The 22330-nt window shown below is 50.5% G+C and overlaps 1 protein-coding gene across 1 annotated transcript in view; it reads left to right on the plus strand.

Moving 5' to 3' along the window:
- DNAH9 (dynein axonemal heavy chain 9) overlaps window positions 1-22330 on the plus strand; it is a 150357-nt gene that overhangs the window by 113453 nt on the left and 14574 nt on the right. Inside the window, exons 61-66 of the mRNA XM_088065604.1 lie at window positions 2957-3105; window positions 5138-5265; window positions 16963-17190; window positions 20555-20746; window positions 21013-21204; window positions 21950-22120. Of these exons, the coding sequence (XP_087921730.1) occupies window positions 2957-3105; window positions 5138-5265; window positions 16963-17190; window positions 20555-20746; window positions 21013-21204; window positions 21950-22120 (1060 nt within the window). The remainder of the gene's footprint in view (window positions 1-2956; window positions 3106-5137; window positions 5266-16962; window positions 17191-20554; window positions 20747-21012; window positions 21205-21949; window positions 22121-22330) is intronic.

The raw sequence follows: 22330 nt of genomic DNA on the forward strand, positions 1-22330 counted from the left end.
GGTCTGCCAAGTCAGAAGTGAGCATCACCATACAGGTGTTACACACCTGCTGCACTCCGAGTTCAGTAATATCCATTTGAGTTACTAGATCAGTTTTGGCTTCTTCTTAGACACCAGAATAAAGAGTAGAAGTAAAGGAAAGTCTTATAAAGGTTTTTTTTTTCTTTTTTTTTTTTTTCTGTAAAATGCAAAATTTATGTGCTGCTGGTTTTGAAAGTTGTAGCAGTAAATTATGTAGTGAAGGTAACTGGGCAAGGATAAACTTCCTGAAGTTATGCAAAAGCAACCTCCTTGTTCCAGGACAAACTAAAGGTCTTTCACTCCATGAGGACTTGGTTTTCCCTTCTCTGGCCAATGTTTTGACATTTCTATGATGTCTCTCATGCTCCTGTTTCTCCAGTAGTTTACATTCCTGCACCACCTGACGTGCACACAGCAGGGTGTTCTACTCAGTGTATGAGCTACATCTGTTTGTGCTTCAGGGTTCACAGAAAAACACAGACAAGACTGAGTGAAGTCTTCCTGTGGTCACTGTTATTATTATTTTATTAGAATAAATACTAATATTTATCACAGTATTAATACTAATCCATCTGTTTTTAATTTCTTACTCTTATGGCTGGATTCTCCATGTGTCTCTCAGCTGAAAATACTGGTTTTCCTGTTGTTGTTTAGCTTGATTAAAATAAGCTCTTGAAATTTTAGGTGGGTATTTCATTTAAGCAACTATAATTCATTTCTTACTCACATGGTTCAGAAATAACTGGAACATCAAATTTCAGCACCTTTCCTGTCTCTCTTTTATGATAAATGGAATCCAAGTTCAAAAGCATGGCTGGATATTTTCAGGATGTGGGCACATCAAGCTTTTCTGTTTGCACAGGAGTATTTAAATGGGGTTTTGTATTGTATTGTTTTGTTTCTCATGTTAAAGTGCAAACAGTAACAGTTCACTGAGCCTCCCCCAGGACTTTGGGGACTCTTACTGAAATACAACCAAGTTATCAATATCTCAGTGTGCCAACATTGAACAGCTCCTGGTGATCATGGACATCACGACCACTCCAAACCTTCCCATCTCTCTGGGGGCCCTGACCAGTCCATGGGTGCATTTTAGGAGTAATATTCCAGCCCAGCCACAGGTGACCAGGGGGATTTTAGATGCCCTGGAAAATCCCAACCTCATTTCCAACTGCTGTTCAGAAAGCTGTAAGACCCTTTGTGTCCCACCTCACGTGCACACGCTATGTGATGATGGTGTAGGATTTCTTTGGGATTTAAGATGATTCAACCTTGTACAGGCCCTGGGAAGTTGGGTGTTCCAGCCACTCTTCCTAGCAGATCCCTGGAGGTGTTTTCCCAGTCTGGTTTATTCCCTAGGCCTAAGGAATTATCAGGAGAAGCCCCTCTTACCCTGACTCACTCCTTAGAGCTTCACAGCCAGCAGTGCACCAAAAACTGTAATTTCCTGAGGAAGGATTTTCCCCTGTAAATATCCATTTCATCCTTCAATCTTATTGAAGAACATCGGCAAAAGTTTTCTTGTAGCACCTTGTGTTGCTGAGTCCCCAGGGCACTGTTTCAAAGAGCTGAGATTTGAAGTAAAACAAGAGTGTTGTGACCTTGAATCTGATGGACTTGGTTAAATTTTGTGACCTGAGCCTTTCCAGCAGCAATTTAGCAAATCTTGACCCTGAACAGAAAAATTTACTTGAAAGAGGTACCAAAAATGTGGAAGCTGTTGGTTTGGGTTTTTTTGCAATCCCTTAGGCATTTCTATTCCAACTGCCTTTCACCAGTCCTTGAAGGAGGCTCTCAGCTCTCTTAGAAAGAATTTGGCTGCCTTCAAAAAGCCTGAGTAATCCATCTGAGCTCCAGCAGCATTCCTGGGGTTTGAATATAACATTCCTAGCTTTGAATCAGTGTTCAGTGTCTCTCTTTTTGTAAAGCAGTGATGTCAGGAGCTCACCCTGGGGGAATCCAGCCAGAACATTCCCCACACATCCCAGCAGCTGCTGTGGAGATGAGCCTTTCCCTGTTCACTCCTTTGTATTTTTCCTTGTCACTCTCATGCTAAGGCTCCATGCTCCAGCCATTCTTAGAGCTCTTCCCTTTCAGCTTTCCAGATCAAAGCAATTGTGTAAATCATCTGGACTTTCAGTGGATTGCTGTTTCCTCTGCATGGCTGCTTGGATTGCAAAACACGCAGCAGGCTCTTGTATCTTGTACCTCAACTTACTTCTTTTCTCCTAAGATTCCTGAGACAGAATCAAGCCAGTGCTTGTATTGTTCTTCTGAATGCACCCTTGGGCTGGCAGCTCCCACTGCTCTCCCTTCCCACTTCCCTTTGTCAGGACTGCTGAGTCCTGTGGCATCCCACCCCTGGACAGAGTGCCAGGCATTGCTCCTGAGGAGCCCCTGGAAGCCCAGCCTACAGATCTCTCCACAATTATTTCATGCTCATTTTCCTAATTTTTTGTTTTTAAATAATTTAAATCATTAAAATGAATTGCAGGACAAATCATATGAGGGGAGGCTGAGGGAGCTGGGAAGGGGCTCAGGCTGGAGAAAAGGAGGCTCAGGGGGAACTTCTGGCTCTGCACAACTCCCTGACAGGAGGGGACAGCCGGGGAGGTCGGGCTCTGCTCCCAGGGAAAAAGAGACAGGACCAGATGGAACGGCCTCAAGTTGCACCAGGAGAGGTTTAGATTGAATATGAGGGAAAACTTCTCCAGTTGAAGGGTTATCAAACCTGGCACCATCCCTGGAAGTGCTCAGAGGACCTGTGGGTGGGACACTTGAGGACGTGGTGGTGTTTGATAATGGCCACACTCGATAACCTTGGGAGTCTTCTCAAACCTTAACAATTCTGAGATTCCATCATCATTAACTGATTATTTCCAGGGGAATCTGCATCTTCTGAACAAACTGGCAAAAGTTGTTTTCTCTCTGGCAGAGATTTTGTAGAAGAAAAGCTGGGCAGCAAATACGTGGTGGGGAGACCCTTGGATTTTGCAACGACCTTTGAGGAATCAGGGCCTGCAACCCCGATGTTTTTTATCCTGTCCCCAGGAGTGGACCCACTGAAGGATGTGGAGAAACATGGTAAATAAATCCTGTCTCTAGGCACAGCACAGCATTGCTGTTTATCTGCTGCATTATTATCTTAGCACAACATGCCTCTTTTGTTTGGGTTTTTTCTTTCCTCATCTCTTTGTAGATAATGAAGTAATATGTTAAAAATAGATAATTGCGAGAGGATGCAATGGGATTTTGGTTTGGTTTTATTGTTTTTTCTTAAAGTCTTTTGGATTTTCATCTTAAGTTTGAATCAAACTTGTCTCTTTCCTGCACTGCCTGGATTCCCAGTGTGGTTCACACTGCAACAATCTCTGAGCTGGGTTTGTGCACAACCTGTAATTTACGTCAGAGATACCTCACATGCTGTCAGATGCTTGTTGCCAAGAAAGGTTGAACCAGAGGACCCTTGAGGTCCCTTCCAACCTGCTCTTCTATGATTTTATGATAACTGAAAATAAGCAACAGCTCCCTGTAACAGATTGCTGCTTTATGGCAAAGTTTCCAGGTTTCCTTCCCCTCCTTCCTGAGCTGATTTCCATGTGGATGGAGCTGTCAGCTGGCTCCAAAGCCACGGGGCCTTCTGTGAGATGCCTCCCTTGAGAAGGCACTGATGGCCTTGTGCACCAATGGCTGCAGCCACTGCTGTGCTCCAGAGCTGCCCTTGTGCAAAATTCACTCTGGGTCTTGGCTCCACTGTGGAAAAATCCTCATTTTCAGCCTGAACATCCCTCTGGAGCAGAGGAGTGTGATGCCTTTGGGGTTGGACAGGACAAAACATCATCCAGGCAGGCACAGACCAGGCCAGGAGAACAATGACTTGTGCATTCTTTTTCCTTTCCACAGTGCACCCAAAATCATGTTTGAGTGAGCCTTTACCAACATTGCCAGGAGCAGCTGTCAGAGCTGTTAAACTTGGTGCAGCCTCAGCCACAGGCAGCTCATTCTGGGGAATTCTTGGGCTTAGCTTTGCATTTCAGGCTCTTTCTGCCCCCAAACCAGGTGTCATTACTGGAAATCGAAGGGATACCCCCAAAGGAAGCTCCTGTGATGTCCCTGGCTTCCCTTTGGAGCCACATTGGTGATCCTGTCTCTCCCTGTTATTTTCCTGTGTGAGAAATGAAGCACTAAAATGAAACCATGAATGGTTTAATTGGAATTGTAAAGATGAGCATAGCTGAGCACCTGGGGTTAGCCAGCCAGAAGAGTTACAGCAAGAAAAAGCAAAAAGAGAAATAATGAAATAAACTCATTGCCACAGAGCAGCTGCACTGGCCTTCCAGCTGCCTCACTGGGCCTTGCTTTGGTTGTTTTTGATATTTTCTCTGTCCTTCATTAAGTTTTATTAAAGTGCAGGGTAATTCCTGTGAATGGAAGTCAGCTTCTTGCAGATATTGCCCACGCATGGGACCTTTCCTTGGTGTCACAGGGAGGGCCCTGCAGCAAACTTGCCAGCACTGCAGAGGGCTATCAGTGAGCCTGGAAACACTGGGATCTGTCTGGATCCCAAACCACCCCTTCCCATGGGCTTTGCTGACTCCACTGGGGCTTTCCCACGGGAAGGCAGCTCCAGTGGTGCTCCATGAGGAACCTGGAGCAGTCACTGCTCTCCAGTGCACCTGGGAGGCCTTGCTTGAGGAAGCTGGCAGGGATTTCATCCCAGCTGCCCTCTCCAAACCCAGCTGCTGCTCCCCCTCTGCACTGCAGGGGCTTCTCCCCACCCACCGTGGGTGTTCAAAGCCTGGTTAATCAGCAGGAAAAGGTTTTCATTTCTTACCACTGTACAATGTGTTTTTACACCAGGTTGCAGGGGAATAATGTTCTTTAAACAAGAAGTGCTTCATAATGAGGTACCTTTTTGTGGATGCTGCACTGTAATTAAAAGAGTTTGGGAGAAGCTGCTGCTCTTTGAGCACTTGGGCAAGGAGTGTGTGAGAGCCAAGAGAATGAGAGCAGGGAAGAGATGTCAGGAGTGTGGTAGGTCCTGTGTGAGGTTTGGTCTGGCTGTGCTGGGGCCCAGCCCTGCCAGGGTGCTGAAGTCACTCCTTGTTTCCCCCAGGGAAGAAGCTGGGCTACACCTTTAACCACGGGAACCTGCACAACGTTTCCCTTGGGCAAGGCCAGGAGGTGGTGGCTGAAGGAGCCCTGGATGTGGCTGCACAGGAGGGTCACTGGGTCATCCTTCAGGTACGGGGTCATTGGCTGTGCTGCCCTTCTCCCAGCCTGCTGTCCCCTCCACGAGGACAGGCTGCCACACCTGCCAGGGGACATGGACACGCTGTCACCCCTGTCAGCAGGCTCTGCCAGTGTGGGGTCAATCCAACAGAATTCACACAATCACCAGAGTGGAAGAGACCTCCAAGATCATCGAGTCCAACCCAGCCCTAACACCTCAACCAGACCATGGCACCAAGTGCCATGTCCAGGCTCTTTATAAACACATGCAGGGATGGTTTCTCTTCCTGGAGCTGTCTGTGGGGTGTGCACGTGCAGGAACCTCCGAGGGGAGGTTGTTCTGCACTTCCTGTGCCTTTATTTGCTCCATGAATGAAAGAGGAGCTCTGTTCTGAGAGCCCCTGGACTCATTCTCTGCCCCAAACTCCCCCTGCACCTCAAAGAGCACGGAGGGGCCCCTCAGGGAGGGAACTCTGCAGTGGGGCTGGCTCCTCTGGCATCCCAAACCAGGGAAATGCTGCCAGCTCTCATCACAGCCCCACAGAATGCCTCAGAGCCTGCTGGGGTGTGGAGGGAGCTCTGTCTCTGTCAAGTGCTCTGTGGAGCCACTCGTTTAGTGAGGGTTTGGGTTTGCTGATGTGCACTTGCTGATGTCAGCTCTCATTACAGGTTTTGGGAACCCCTCTGATTTCCTTGATGTAGATTATATAAACTTCTATTATCACTGAATTGTTTGCATAAAATTGGATTAAGGCAAAGCTCTGAGTCCTGATCAGAGCCCTCAGGCCTGGTTATGAATTGAAATTAAATATCCCTGATATTTTGATCTTAATTTTTGATTTTTTTCTTTTTATTTTATTTTTTTTTCAAGCTGCCTCTGAGGTAAGCAATGCTGAGCTTCTCCAGAGCTTTTAATATACAGAGGGCTGCAGTCCTGGCATCTGCCTTTGAGGTGGTGCAGAAGGAAATATGCAGCTTTTTGAGCCATTCAGTAATGTAGAGTGAAAAGTTATTTTCTCCAGTGCTGGTGTGCTGCTGTAAAGGATCTGTCAGCAGTGTCAGTCTCCATGTGCTGTTTCAGTGCTAACAGACAAGCACTGGGGGCCTGAAGGGTTTTTATTACATCCATTCCCATCTTCTCTGATGGGCAGAGCAATCAGTAAGAGGTTAGACAGACACTGAAGGCTAAATCAGAAGAAATCCTTCCTGGGAGGGTGGGAAGGGCTGGCACAGGTGCCCAGAGCAGCTGTGGCTGCCCCTGGATCCCTGGCAGTGCCCAAGGCCAGGCTGGACATTGGGGCTGGAGCAGCCTGGGACAGGGGAAGGTGTCCCTGCCATGGCAGGGGTGGGATGGGATTTAATGTCCCTCCCAACCCAAACCGTTCTGGGATTTGTTGATTCTGTGATTAAATGAGAAGAGCTGCAGAAATCAGATTTCTGTAAAAGAACAGTGTTGGGGCTGGGCTGGCTGGGTCTCCAGGTGTGACTCTCTCTGGTCAGGCTCCCCCTGAGCTTGGAGAGGAGCTCGGTCCAGCTGGGTTAGGTCAGGCTGCTCTGCTGCATGGGGCAGGCTCAGCAGTGGCCCTGGGGACAGGATTGTGCTGAGGGTCACTCAGACATCTGGGATTGCCTCTGGCATGGTCCCAGAGCTGCTAACACTTCATCCATGCAGATATCCCAGCTCCGTGCCGAGTTTGGAGAAACGGGATGTGGGCAAGAGTGGCTCAACACAGCTCTCAGAGCTCTTCCTGCTTTTGCTTCGAATCCCAGGCCCAGCAATCAGCAGCGAGGGCCCCACAGGAGCTGGAGGTGCCCTGGTGGCACTTGGCTCTCTGGGCAGGTCCTGCAGGGTGTGGGACAGGCAGCTCCAGCCCCAGCCTTCGGTGGAGTGACAGCGAAGCAAAGGGACAGCACTGGCACCCAGGCTGGCCGGGCTGCTCCGCTCCTCTGCACCTCACTTGGTGCCCCCAGCTCCTCCCAGGGGCTGGAGCTCCATGGAACAGGAGGAAGAGGGAGAGCAGGGCCTAAAGTGTGTCCCTGCATTAACAGACAAGAACTCCTGGTCTAACAAAACTCCTTTAGGGTCAGCAGACTGCCATGAAAGCACCCTCTGGACAACCCAGAAAGGTTGGACAAAGAACCTTCTCTAGCCTGAAAATCTGACCTTTGGCAAAATCAGCACCCAGACTCATCCCACATTGAGGAGGGGTCCCACAGAGGATTCTGCCATCGCAGTCAGGGGTGGGTCAGAGCAATATTTGCCATATGGTTTATCTGGCAAGATCTTTCCTGCGAGGTTTTGGTGACAAATGCCTCACAAACAGTTCCAGGAGTGTTTGTTCAAGATCTGGAATGACACAGATGACTCAATTTACAAAAGTGTCACAGGATTTGTGGATCATTGCATTAATAATAAAAGAGAGGACAGAACAGCTCTCAGGGTAATTTTACCCAGATTAATTAAACTCATTATGTGAAGGCTGTATCCCACCCACAGCACTGGTTATACCCAGGCTTCCCATTTGTTTTTGAGCAGACAAAAAACTACTGTTAGCTTTGCTTCTGTATTTTGCCATCCCCTGACCAACAGCTCAGCTCACGTGGAGCTCACACACACGTTCTGCAGGACAAACACTTGAGGGGATGATCTGGGTGGTTTTTACACATGAAAAATTACTCATGTATAATTTACACATGTAAATTTTACACATGCAAAATTACTCATCACTGTTCCTTGATTGGGACCAGACATAATGAGAGTCACATACTTTGGGCACTGAGGAGTTGGGGAATTAGGTTTGTGGGAGCTAAAGGAGGCAGCTGGGAGGTTTTTATTGGGTTACAGGAGCAGGATCACTGCTGTGCTGGGAAGGGCTGTCCTAGGGCCACCTCGTCTCAGTCCTGTTGCCTTCTGACACTGCAGGAGGCAAAATAAAGACAGAAGCATCCATGTCTGGCCTGGGAAAAGTTTCTCAGCTCACTCTGAAAATGGAGATTTTCATAAATGACTCGTTTTATGAGAGAGAACAGCAGGAAGCCCCCCAATCCTTCATTTCCTTGGGAAGATAATCCCCTGGCAGAGCCTGGCCAGCAGCTCCCTGCCCCTTTAGCACCAGAGTTTTTCCTGGCTGGTGGCTGGTGCTGAGCTCTGGTGCAGGCTGGTGACAGATGAGGAGAGAGTGAAGCCCACAGCTGAAATTGTTCCCTACAAATACAAATGGTCCAACTGCAAAACAGGAGCCCCTGAGGCAAAAGTGCAGCTCTTTAAAGGAGGCTTTGTTACCTGAGGGCTGCAGGAGCAGCCCAGCTCAAGCCCAGCAGCTGCTCTGTTCCTTCAGTTGGCACTGAAGAGCTGAGCTTGATCTCTGAGCTCCACAAAAATCCATTTGATAGCAGGTTCAGGTGTCCTTAGCAACAGCTCAGAGGTTTGGAGGGCTTTGAAGCAGGAGTAGGAATCCACTGGGAAGTGCAGGGAGTTCCTGGTGGCTCTGGGGGACAGGAACAGCTGGGCCCCACAGCTGGAGAGGCTCTGGTGAGGTTCTATGTAGTACTGGGATTGCTCAGCCACCAGAGGAGATGTTTGCATTGCCCTGGATGGAGGGGAGCAAAGACCAGACTCTCTCAGTGGTGTCTGGTGTCAGAGCAAGGAGCGATGGGAACAACTTGAAATTCAGGAAATTCCATTTAAATGTAAATACAATCTTTTTTTATCAGTGTGAATGGCCAGGTTCCTGTAGAGTTTGTGGTGTTTTCATCCTTGGACACATCCAAAAGGCACCTGGGCACGTTCCTGGGCCACTGCACTGCCTGAGCCTGCTTTGAGCAGGGCTTGGGGCTGGGGGAGGCCAGAGGTGTCTCCAGCCTCAGTGGCTCTGTGATCTCTGCTTCCCCATGCCCAGTTACCCACGGATGTGTTCCTCTGATGCCTGCAGCATCCTCTGTGCAGGGAGGAAGGAGCTTTGCACTAAGCTATGAGTTAGCACAAGCTGTGCCTGCCCTGCTCCCCTCCAAGGAGCCTTTTGCTGATCCAGTGGCCAGCACGGTCACCAAATGGGCTTGATCAGCTTAATAGCAAGTCACAGCAAAATTTGTTTGTGTTTGTTCAAATGCATGTTTGAATGCACTGATGTAGGGAAAGGGTTCAGACATTAGATATTCCCAATTTAATTGTAGTCTTCATCCATTAGCCAAAATGTCACTTCCCTCTCTTTGTGATGAAGTTAATTTAATTCTTGAGCATCTTTCCATTTTCCTAGGTTGCTGCTTCACTGAGTCAGGTTCGTGTATTAAATTGAATAACAGTGAGCTTCTGGAGCAAAACTGTGTGAGATTCATCAGTGTATCATAAATCACAGAACCCCAGGATGGCTGGGGTGGGAAGGACCTCTGGAGATCACCTGGCCCAACCCCTCTGCTCCAGCAGGGTCACCGGGAGCGCAGGTCCAGAGGGGCACCAGGATGATCAGAGGGATGGGGCAGCTCTGCTCTGAAGAAAGGCTGGGAAAATTGGGGTTGTTCAGCCTGAGGATTGCTCTGAAGTGACCTCACTGTGGCCTTCCAGTGCCTGAGGGGGCTCTGATACAGCTGGAGAGGGACTTTGGACAAGGGATGGAGTGACAGGACAAGGGGGAATGACTTCCCACTGACAGAGATTAGGTTTAGATGGGGTATTGGGAAATAATTCCTTCATGTGAGGGTGGGCAGGGCTGGCACAGGGTGCCCAGAGCAGCTGGGGCTGCCCCTGGATCCCTGGCAGTGCCCAAGGCCAGGCTGGACATTGGGGCTGGAGCACCTGGGCCAGAGGAAGGTGTCCCTGCCCATGACAAGGAGTTGGAATTGGATGAGCTTTCAGGTCCCTTCTAACCCAAACCTGTCCATGGTTCCGTGATTGTGTGACACCACGTCCCAGGCCAGGCTGGTTCCATCCCCACCCCATGACCCGGGAACAGCAGAGCCCTTCCCTGTCCCTTGGGGTCCCCCAGCAGCAGGCAGTGAGCACAGGCAGTGCTAGGCTGGCTCTGCTGTGCAGCCTGGCTGGCACAGCCGTGGAAAAACTGGGAATGTTTTCCACAGGATCTCACCAGAGAGTGAGGCTTTGTACAGACACCCAGCTCTCCTTGTTCCAGGAGGTGATTTCTGAGGGGGCCTGAAGGAGAGGGGCACTTTCAGACAGGGGCAGGGTCCCCAGTGGCTGCAGCACAGGGAGGGGAGCGTGTGCTGCTTCATGGACGTGCGGTGCTATTTCTGATGGTTACCAGGGCAACACTCACTGTGATACATGTTCTGCCTTCTACAAACACAGAGGGGCTTGGGAGTGAGCTCCCATGGAAAAGCCCCTGGTGCTCCCATCTTCCTGACCCTGCACCCCAGCCCTGCCCTTCCCACACCCCCTCAGCCTGCAGCACCTGCCCAGAGTGGGGAAATGGCACAGGGGATGGGCAGAGTGCAGGGGATGGGCAGAGTGCAGGGTCAGTGTGCAGGGTCAGTGTGCAGGGTCAGTGTGCAGGGTCAGTGGGGATGGGCAGTGGGGATGGTCAGTGGGGATGGGCAGTGTGCAGGGTCAGTGTGCAGGGTCAGTGGGGATGGGCAGTGTGCAGGGTCAGTGGGGATGGTCAGTGGGGATGGTCAGTGTGCAGGGTCAGTGGGGATGGTCAGTGGGGATGGTCAGTGGGGATGGTCAGTGGGGATGGGCAGTGTGCAGGGTCAGTGTGCAGGGTCAGTGTGCAGGGTCAGTGTGCAGGGTCAGTGGGGATGGTCAGTGGGGATGGTCAGTGTGCAGGGTCAGTGGGGATGGTCAGTGGGGATGGTCAGTGGGGATGGTCAGTGTGCAGGGTCAGTGGGGATGGTCAGTGTGCAGGGTCAGTGTGCAGGGTCAGTGGGGATGGGCAGTGTGCAGGGTCAGTGGGGATGGGCAGTCTGCAGGGTCAGTGTGCAGGGTCAGTGGGGATGGGCAGTGGGGATGGTCAGTGTGCAGGGTCAGTGGGGATGGTCAGTGGGGATGGTCAGTGGGGATGGGCAGTGTGCAGGGTCAGTGGGGATGGTCAGTGGGGATGGGCAGTGTGCAGGGTCAGTGTGCAGGGTCAGTGGGGATGGTCAGTGTGCAGGGTCAGTGGGGATGGGCAGTGGGGATGGTCAGTGGGGATGGTCAGTGTGCAGGGTCAGTGGGGATGGGCAGTGGGGATGGGCAGTGGGGATGGTCAGTGTGCAGGGTCAGTGTGCAGGGTCAGTGGGGATGGGCAGTGTGCAGGGTCAGTGGGGATGGTCAGTGTGCAGGGTCAGTGTGCAGGGTCAGTGGGGATGGTCAGTGTGCAGGGTCAGTGGGGATGGTCAGTGTGCAGGGTCAGTGGGGATGGGCAGTGTGCAGGGTCAGTGGGGATGGTCAGTGGGGATGGTCAGTGTTCAGGGTCAGTGTGCAGGGTCAGTGGGGATGGGCAGTGGGGATGGTCAGTGTGCAGGGGCAGTGGGGATGGTCAGTGTGCAGGGTCAGTGTGCAGGGTCAGTGGGGATGGGCAGTGTGCAGGGTCAGTGGGGATGGTCAGTGGGGATGGTCAGTGTGCAGGGTCAGTGGGGATGGTCAGTGTGCAGGGTCAGTGTGCAGGGTTTGTTTCACACTGCCCGCATTGGCTCATTATTGATAACTGACACATCTCAGTTACTCTGACCACTTGCTCTCATTAGATGTGTTCTCTCTGGTTTTGTTACCTGACTGCTGAGAATTAATTTGCAAAGTTTCTTTCCAACCTCTGAATCCCTTCTGCAGCATCTCTGTCTGGCCTGGGCAGATATATTCATTTGAATTATGAATTCTTAGTACCAGCCCATGTTTGGCTTCATCTATTCCTCCTTTTCATCCCTTCTATCACAAAAGAACAGGATATAAATGCACTCAATTATCACTGGGCTGGAAATATTCCCTAAGTTGGCTGTTAGCAGGCAGTGATACCCACAAATAATGATCACTGGTGTCATGTCAACACAAGCAAAAGCAATTATTTTTGAGCCATCTAAAACCACAAAAGCAGATGTGGGAAGAAACTACCAATTAGAGATGAAAACACTTACGGTCACATATGAAGACTATGATTAAACTCATACTTAATGCACAGTTTTTCTTTTGATATTTTGTTGAGCTCTTCTCCTGTTTTATTAAATCCCTGTGGTGTTGGCACCACTTTGGTTGCAGGTTTCAGTCCACTCCTACCTGATTGTTTGTAAAATGAGTTGGTTGTCTGGACGCTGGGGACGATCTGATCTCCTGAAATCCTGAGGGCGTCAGGCCAGCAGTGGTGCAGCAGCACTCAGGTGTAATTGCATTTTGTCTGCTGCTCCTCACACAGTCCTTGTTTGTGAGAAGACAACCCCAGAACAATCCCTTTGCCCAGGCATCTCCTCTCATCTCCCTCCACACCCCAAACTCCATCTCATCCACACAATGTGAGCACAACCCTAAATCATTTCAGGTGAGGAGCCGGAATTTCTGCAGTTCTAAATAAAAAATATTGTTGCCAGCCATGTCAATCAGATTTGGGCCAGCAGAACTGGAGGCAGCAAAGTGTCTGTGGCTTCCCCAAGCACCAACTCTCTTGACTCACACCCCTCAGTCCCTCTTGAGTGCTGACCCATCCCTCCAGCAGCTTCAAATCCTGGTAACAGTGACAGCCACCACTCTGTCCCAGCCTAAAGCACCTCAGCTTTTCCTTTCCATAAAGTTCATCCTCTTCTCCAGGCCCAGCTGGGATCTGTCCATGCCTGGCTCCCCTGGCACCTCACAAGAAGCACCTGAGCCCTCCAGCAGAGAAGCCAGGAGAGGTTTCTGTGTTTCCCTGGGGGAGCTCCCTGTGAGGCACCAGTGCCTGGACAGCCCAGGGCACAGCTCTGCCTGGCACAGGCACATCCACAGCCTCAGGGAAGGGGCACAAACCGTGCAGGGATGTTGGACCAGGCCAGTAATGGAATCCCCATCCCTGGAAGTGTCCAACACCCATGTGGCTGTGGCACCTGGGGACATGGGTGAATGGTGAGCCTGCTGCTGGGGTGGTGGCTGGATTTGGTGATTTTAAAGCTTTTTTCCCAGCATTAAGGATTCAGTGTTCCTCTCTGTGACTTCCAGCTCAGCTCCACTCTGTGATTCTCTCAACTCCCTAACACCCTGAAGCAGTAAATTGGCAGCTGAGTTCTGTGTCACATGAAAATGCACTTCCACTTTTCTTGCAGCCTGCTCTGTTCACCCCTGATAGCCTCTGCTCTCTCCAAATGGCCAAACCCCTGGTGATGGAGTGTCTCCTTTTGTGGGAGTTAAATCCTTTTGGATTTAAGAGGAGTGGGAGCTGTTTACAAAATGAAGTCCCACCAAGGATTTATGGAGTGGCAAAATAACGTTTGCAGCTTTATTCTCTTCCTCTGCTGGTGCTTGATTGCTCTTGCATTGTTAAGCATTGAACTGTGGTTTGCAGGAAATAACTGTGAGGACTCTGAGATCTCATCCCTGAGTGATAATAGTTAATTTTGAACCCATCAGTGTGTGTATCTGTAGCTGGGATTGTTTTCCTGAGTGCATTTCTTTGCATCTATCACCACTGAATTCCTTCTGCAGTGTCATTGCCAGTCACTTAGAATGATGGCATCCTCCTGCAGTTCTTCACTCCCAGGCTTTATTTTCAGGACTTGAAATGGCTTTGTCTCATGAGTAATTTTGTCAGCTCACCAATCATTTGCTCTTTCAGATGGTTTTTGATATGGTGGGGATAGATAAAGCTCTATCAGTAGTCTCCTTACCCCTGTTAGCTGTGTTTTAACTGGTTGGTGGCCTATGACACCTTTCCTTTTACCTGCAGCAATACTGCTTTTGGGAAAAGAGCTGGTATGGATAAAAATCCATGCCTGGGGATACAGGGGACCCACAGAGACAATTCCTGTTCCAAGCAGGGCCATGCCTGGGGAAATCCCCTCTCCAAAAGTTCCTGGGGATGAGCTGCTGTGTTTAACCCCAGATGGAAACTGAGCCTCACCTGCTTCTCCCTCCCTGCCCAGGGGTGGGATGGGGCTGAATGTGGGGTTAAAAGTGAGAAAAGTCACGGGCTGAGATGCAGACAATTCAATAGGGAAAGCCAGAGCTGGCCAGGCAAAGAAGCAAAGTCAGGAATTCATTCCCCATTTCCCTGGGCAGGCAGGGGCTCAGCCAGGCTCTGTCATACCCATGGTGACTGGGGAAGGCAAACACCCCCTCCCAACATTCCTGCCCTCTCCTGCTCCGTGCTGAGCAGGATTCCATAGGCTGGGACATCCCTGGGGCCAGCTGGGACAGCTCCTTGTCCCCAGCCTGGTCCTTGGCCGTGTCCCAGCAGGGGCTGACCCCTGCAGTGACCAGCACTGCTCCAGCCCAGCCTGGGGCAGCTCCTGGGGACAGCAGCTCCAGCCCCACCACACACAGCTCACACCGTGATATCCTCAGCTGAGCTCTCTGAAATGCCTTGGAACTTTGAGATTGCTGTTTTTTTCCTAACTGGTGCTGTTTGGGACTGAGTCCTGTCCTGCTGGAGCCCCTGCCAGGCTGGCTGCTGCCTCCTGAGCTGGGCTGCAGCCCTTCCACATCTGGGGCCCTTTTAGGGTGAGTCCATCTGCTCCCAGAGACCTCTCATTATTTATTACCTCATTCACCCCTCTAAACAGCTCTTCATCTGCTGCTTCAAGTTTAAGAGTCTTTGCAACAATTGAGAGACTGAAGCATCTATTATATGAGGGGAGGATGGGGTTATTTAACCTCCAAAAGCTGGGGTTTGGCTCAGAGGGGTTTGTTGGTGTGTTTAAATCCCTCCTGGCAGGGAAAGTGCAGAAGAGGGAGTCAAAATCTTCATAGTGGTGCTGAGTGAAAGAGCAAGAAGCAAAAGGCTAAAACTGAGATACAAATTTCCCTTAAACATTCATATAATTTTATTTTATTTCACTATCTTATACTATTTTTTAATTTATTTTTTTTACTGTGAGTATGGTTGAACAGTGGCACACATTGCTCAGACAAGTTGTGGAGATTTGAGCCTTGCAGATACCCAAAATCCCAACTGGACACAGCTAAAAACCTGCTCTAGCTCTGCAGGGAATATTCCTGCAAATGTGGGCTGCTTTGGGCTGGCCTGGCCTTCCATGGGCACTCCCTGCAGACCTTCATCTTGTTAGTTTTATAGATTCTCTAGTAAGTTCCTGGTTTCTGGAAAAGGCTTTATTATTAGCTTTTATGGTTTTCAAAAAATTGTTTCTTGTAGTGCTTTTTTGACTTTACCATTTTTACTTTGTGCTCTTTTCTAGTTTTTGTCATTTGGACAAAACTTCCACTTTCTGAAGAATGTAATTTTACTCCTAATAATCTCCATTACTCTGCTATTTAACCATGAGAGCTCCTTTCTGGCCCCATTTACAGGTGATATATATTTATTCTCAGCCTCTAATATGGTTCCTTTATGTAATTTCTTTGCCACCTCCAAGCAGTTTATCTTTCTGGCTGCAGCTTTTAATTTAGGTTTAGCAAGTTCTTTGTCCTTTCTTGGGGTGGGATAAATCACCATCCCAAGTGCCTGTGAGCACAGCCAGTTTGGATTGCACACCTGCCTTTAAAACAAGGGTTGTTTAGCCCACATATCCCATTCCTAATATAACAAAATGCTGTTTTCTTGCCTAGAAACTGTAATGCTGTATAGGACTCTAGGGGAAAAACTGAGGCTTGACTTCATCCATTTCACCATCTCTCCACGATTCTGCTTAATCTTCTGAAAGATGTGTCCAATTAGTTGCATGAATAAATAAATCCCTTTGTGTTAAAGGACTTTGTGAAATCACCTGCTTGACTTGTTTGCCCAGGAACTGCTACAGAGGGTCCTCACTGTAATTCTGATTAAAATGAAGAAATGTTTTTTTATTTGAGCTAGGTGGGGCTGGGGGGAGGAATAATAACTCTGCTCCCCAGGAATAACAAATGTGCCCCCAGGAAGAGCAGTTTTTCTCCCCAGGAATCACCTCAGCTGGTATTGCTGAAATGAGGATAATCCCAACCAGCCCAGCTGGGGTTTGCTGCTCTGCTGCTGATTTATACTGAAAATTTTGAATTTTCAAATGTTCGTGATGCACACAGATCTTTGGGGCTGGGAGCTGCACACAGGCACTGCTGGGACAAGTCACAAATTCTAGAGGGCATCCATCAGTGGGATGGATTTGGTGCCTGTGGTGCCTGGAGAGGCTCCTGGAGCAGGGGCTGGGCAGGGTTAAAGGAATAAAGCAGGGATTTATTAAAAGCCCTTCCAAGGATGCACCTTGGGCACTGCAAGAGCCCGGCCGTGGCTGCAGCCAGGATGGGCCCTGGCTCAGGAGTTTCCCACTTGGATCAGTTCTGGTCCATTTCCAGCTTGGGCTGAATTGTGCAATTCCAGCTGCAGGTGATGCAGTCCCATCCTCCCAGGTTGCTCTCCTCAATTCCCTGCTGGTTGCACTTTTTGGGCCTGGAGCTGCAGCGGTGTCCTTGGCTGTGGGGCTGGAGAAGGATTGTTGTGTGTGCCTGAGCTGTGAGGAGACCTTGCTGACACTTTGTGTGGAGTTCAGAGTTAGGTACCAGTGCAGGGCAGAACCTGGAGAATGTCACAGCTGAAACTGAGGCATCACCTGCTCAGCACATGGGGGTGTAATCAGGGGACTGACCAAGCCTTGTCCTTTTGTCCCTGCCAGAACATCCACCTGGTGGCCAAGTGGCTGAGCTCTCTGGAGAAGAAGCTGGAGCAGCACAGCCAGGGCAGCCACCGGGATTTCCGCGTGTTCGTGAGCGCGGAGCCGGCGCCGTGCCCAGAGAGCCACATCATCCCCCAGGGCATCCTGGAAAACTCCATCAAAATCACCAGCGAGGCCCCCACCGGGATGCACGCCAACCTGCACAAGGCCCTGGACAACTTCAGCCAGGTAGGAGCGTGGTTGGGCACGTAATGGGGCTGCAGGAGCCCCTGTGGAGCATGATGGACATTGCCTCCCCAGTCCCTTTGCATTTCTGGGTCCAACACCCCTCTGCTCTTCCCCACGAGCTGGGCACAGATGTCTTTCCAAACACTGGTTTTCCCAAAAAAGAGTTCAGGTGATTCTGAGATTCTTTCCTGCAGCAGGGCACGGGACACCAGACTTCTGTGCAGTTTAATAATTTTCTCTCCCGTGTGTGGTCACAGATTCACACAGAATCACAGAATTAACCAGGCTGGAAAAGACCTTTGGGATCATCAAGTCCAACCTGTGACCCAACACCTCCTCACCAACTAAACCACAGCACTGAGTGCCAGGTCCAGTCTGTTTTTAAATGTGTCCAGGTGACTCCAGCCTCAGAAAGGCTCTTTCAGTACAGAATCAAATTTCTGACTGCAGCATCAGGAGATGTTGTCATGTTTCAGTTGATTTCTCCTTCTGGGTCCTTCCATTTTGGGCTGCTGAGTGGCACCTGACATGTAACCCAAAGCTGTGGGAGGTGAGCAGGTTAAACCTCACTTTGCTGCCTGCTGTTTAACCAGTGTTAGAGGTTCAGAACTGCTGATCACATCCCACATCCCTCTCCAGAGCAGCACACGCAGATTGCTGGTGTGTGCCCAAAGGCCATTCAGCTCGAGGCCTTGCTGACATCAGGAGTGTTGCAAATCTGAGCTGGAAGCTGCCTGCAGGCAGGAGTTGCTTTGCCAGGATCTCAGTTAGGCCGTGTGAGAGTGGCTGGCCCACAAGAGCAGCCCGTGGCAGGCTGCTCGTTGTGTTTATTGCTCAAAAATTCTCCTGTCACAGCAGGCACTGACCCCTGTCCCTCCTGTGCAGGGGAACAGCCCTGTGTGGGAAGTGATGGAAATATTCCTGGTGCCCCAGAGGGTGTGGATCAGTGTCAGAGGGGCTGTAAGGCCGTGGCTGAATGAGCTGTGCTCTCAGCGTGGGACAGGAGCAGGGCAGGATCCCATCCCTGCAGGACTCCCTGGGAACAGCCCATGGGCCCCAGGGCAGGACAGAGCCAGGGAGCTCGGCCATGACCCCATTTCCCTCAAGGGCTGAGGGCTGAGCACTCATGTTCCTGCTGATTCCTGTCCTAGGAGTGCTGAGTCCATGTCCTGCCTCCCCAGCACTCACTGGCCCACTGCCCGAGCCTTGGCACACCCAGCCCTCACAGCAGGACCCATCAGAAGGCTCTGAAGGTGCTCCCAGCCCTCCCACTGTCCTTTAGGATCACTGGTGCTGACATTCCAGCCTCTCCATCCAGCCCATGGCTGTGCTGGGAACACTTGGCAGATCTTGCAGGGCTGTCTTCTCTTGTGGGAAATCTCTGCTTTTGTGAAGCCCCACCTGCCCCATGCTGGGGCTCCAAACACAGCTGGAACAAGTCCAGAGGAGGCTGCTGAGTTGATCAGAGGGCTGGGACAGCTCTGCTGAGGAGAGAGGCAGAGAGAGCTGGGTTTGTTCAGACTGGAGGAGAGAAGATTTCAGGGAGACCTTCCAGTACCTAAAGGGAATCCAAGAGAGCTGGAGAGGGAATTTGGACAAGATCCTGGAGGGACAGGACAAGGAGAACGGTTTCAAATTGAAGAAGGGCAAATCTACATTGGATATTGGAAAGAAATTCCTCCCTGGCAGGGTGGGCAGGCCCTGGCACAGGGTGCCCAGAGCAGCTGTGGCTGCCCCTGGATCCCTGGCAGTGCCCAAGGCTTGGGTGGGACTTGGAGCAGCCTGGGACAGTGGAAGATGTCCCTGCCCATGACAGGGGTGGCTCTGGGTGGGCTTTAAGGTCCCTTCCAGCCCAAACCATTCTGGAATTCTCTCCTTAATGGGTCTTGTTATTTGGGATTTGGCAAGAGCAACCCCAAACCATTGTGGACACCTGGCAGATGTTGGTGTGGAGAGAACCCCAAGAGCAGGAGGGAACATTGCTGAGCAGGTGTGGGGGGAGGCACCATGCAAGGATTAATGCCAGTGGTCAGGGAAGATTATTCCATTTTTATCTACTGCCATTCATCATCTTGGACTCCAGAAAATGTCCTGGAGAACAAGGGAGGGGAGAACCTTCACCCCAAGTAACATTTTCATCCTGCCGCTGCTCATTTCAATCAATAGTAATTAGCATTTTCTAAATTGCTGGAGGATTATGAAACATCTCTTATCAGAAATCCTGAAGCGAGTGGGTGGGGTCCCTTTTCCACCTCATTTCCCTGCTTTACACAGAAGAGATGTTCAAATTTAGCTTTCAGCTGGAGGCTACAAAGAAGACCCTTTATTCTGTGCAGGGGATATTGTTCTGCTTTGTAGCTGAAGAAGAATTGACAACTGAAGAGAGGCCGAATGAGAGTGAACTGGGTTGTTCTGGGGATGTTTCCTAAAATGAGAAAGGTTTTCTGCATGTATTTCAAGCAGTTCTTCATCTCAATGCTGATAAAGGGAGCTTAGGGTGCTGCCTAATCCAAGGGAAAACAGGTTTTGGGATGTTCTTGATTATCAAATGCACTTGGTCAATGCTTTGCACCCTTTAGAGTGATGTATTCCCCCTTTTCTGCACAGACCCTGAGCTCTGTCGTGCTCTCAGAGGATTAAAGGCCTAGCATGGCATTTATTTAAGGTAAAGGTTGGACAGGGCTTGGAGCAACCTGGGATAGTGGAAAGTGTCCCTGCCCGTGGCAGAGGGGCTGGAAAAACAAGGACTTGAAGGTCCCTTCCAACAGAGAATTCTGTGATTCTGTGGCTCCCTCCCCATCTTTCTGGTGAGGGATGTGGAGCACATGCAGGTGATGGGGCGTTGAGTGGATGCACATGTCCTTCCTTCCCTGTGTTCCTGTGCAAAGCCACTCGGAGCTGGGAACAGTAAATATTAAGTCAGAAAATATTTGCTAGAATTTGCCAGTAAATCTGCTGTGCAAAGCCACTGACATTGAAAATTACTGTGTGTGTGTGATGCAAAAATGAACTGAAGGACAATTTGATCGGCCTCTTGTCCCAGGGAACAATGGGGCAATGACAACAAGCATCAGCAGGGGAGGTGCACGTTGGATGTAAGGAAAAAATTTCTAAACTGGAAGGTTGGTTAAGCTCTGGAACAGGCTGCCCAGGGGAGTGGTGAAGACACATCCCTGAAATTGTTAAAAAAATACGGTTCACAATTAAATGGGGATGGGGGTATTTAGTCAAAGGTTGAACTTGATGATTTGGGGGTGTTTCCCAGCCTTGGCCTCAGATTCTGTGATTCACCCCTGTCCAAAGTCCGGCGTGTTTTGGCTCCCTGGGAGTGGCTGAGGCTGAGGGCAGCTGTCCTGTGTTGCAGGACACCCTGGAGATGTGCAGCCAGGAGAAGGAGTTCAGGAGCATCCTCTTCACCCTCTGCTATTTCCACGCGGTGGTGGCGGAACGGCGCAAGTTCGGCCCCCAGGGCTGGAACCGCTCGTACCCCTTCAGCACCGGCGACCTCACCATCTCTGTCAACGTGCTCTACAACTACCTGGAGGCCAGCTCCAAGGTGGGGGCACCACAGGGGGGCTGGCTGGTGGCTTTGAACCACCAGGGTGGCCTGAAGCTGTCCTGAAAAGTCATTTCCTCGGGTTTAGAACTTCACAGTTCTCCCTTGGGAGGGGATGGGAGACCTCAGTGCCACTCGCTCAGTGGGGAGCTGCACTGTGCTTTCCCGGGGCAGGATTGAACTCCCACCTGATGTTTGTTTGCTGAGGTGGGAGCCCTGAGGGTGCAGGCAGTGCTTGGGTTGAGCCCACCCTGCTCCACGCCCAGGTCCCCTACGATGACCTGCGCTACCTTGTGGGCGAGATCATGTACGGAGGCCACATCACGGATGACTGGGACAGGCGGCTCTGCAGAACCTACCTGGAAGAGTTTATTAAGCCAGAAATGATGGAGGGAGAGCTCTGCCTCGCTCCTGGGTTTCCCCTCCCAGGGAACATGGATTATAATGGCTATCACCAGGTAAGCTCTTTGTTTGCTGGCATCATTTATACATGTCAGTGGAATGTCTTCCAGAACTGCCCCAAAATCTGCCTGAGGAGGCAGGAGCGGGGCTGCAGTGTTCCTGCACTGTTCTCTCATTTCCCATTTTGTTGTGTTCCTGTGGATGCTTCAGCATTCCCCTGGATGAACGAAGTCTAATGGTAATTTGCTACTTCATCATGGGCTCATTCTGTTCATGCATGAATAGAGCAACTGTATTGGTGCTTGAGACTTAAGTGGGGTTCCTGGAAAATTACATCCACATACTGTTTGCTAGAACGGCCCTTTCAAGCTCCTTTTATCATCTGTTTTGATGAGAATCACTGAAGGGTCTTGTTGATCTACTTACTGATCTCATCTGTTCTTTGTACACAAATGCACTAGCAGAGAGAGGCACATCAGGCTGGTTTTGTTCATAAAACTTAACTACTGGAAGCTCAATTCCCACAAGAGATTTCAGGATGCTGATGCTGAAATGCACAGCAGATAATTGCTAGAGAAGGTCCAGCCTGAGACAGGAGCCAAGCTGAACTCCAGCAATTACAGAATTTTCCCAGCAGGAGCAGGAGCAGCTCTGTAAACATTTGTTCTCCTTCCTCCATCACTTCCCTGGCGTTTCAGCCACAGGCAGAGCTGACCTACTGGGGGGATGATTCCAGCACCGAAGCTCTGCAGGCAAAGCACCCTGGGCTGTTCCTAACGTGCTCTGAATGTCTTTGTGCAGTACATAGACGATGCTCTGCCTCCAGAGTCTCCCTACCTGTACGGCCTCCACCCCAACGCCGAGATCGGGTTCCTCACGCAGCGCTCGGAGCGGCTCCTGCGCACGGTGCTGGAGCTGCAGCCCCGGGACAGCAGCACAGGACCAGGAGCAGTGGGGAGCCAGGAGGAGATGGTGAGAGTGCTCAGGGGGAATGGGGACACAGGAGGAGATGGTGAGAGTGCTCAGGGGGAATGGGGACACAGGAGGAGATGGTGAGAGTGCTCAGGGGGAGTGGGGACACAGGAGGAGATGGTGAGAGTGCTCAGGGGGAGTGGGGACACAGGAGGAGATGGTGAGAGTGCTCAGGGGGAGTGGGGACACAGGAGGAGATGGTGAGAGTGC

This window comes from Pseudopodoces humilis, chromosome 21, assembly GCF_049639895.1.
Source record: "Pseudopodoces humilis isolate 2021_Gansu_Grassland_sample_001 chromosome 21, ASM4963989v1, whole genome shotgun sequence".
Taxonomy (NCBI): Eukaryota; Metazoa; Chordata; class Aves; order Passeriformes; family Paridae; genus Pseudopodoces; species Pseudopodoces humilis.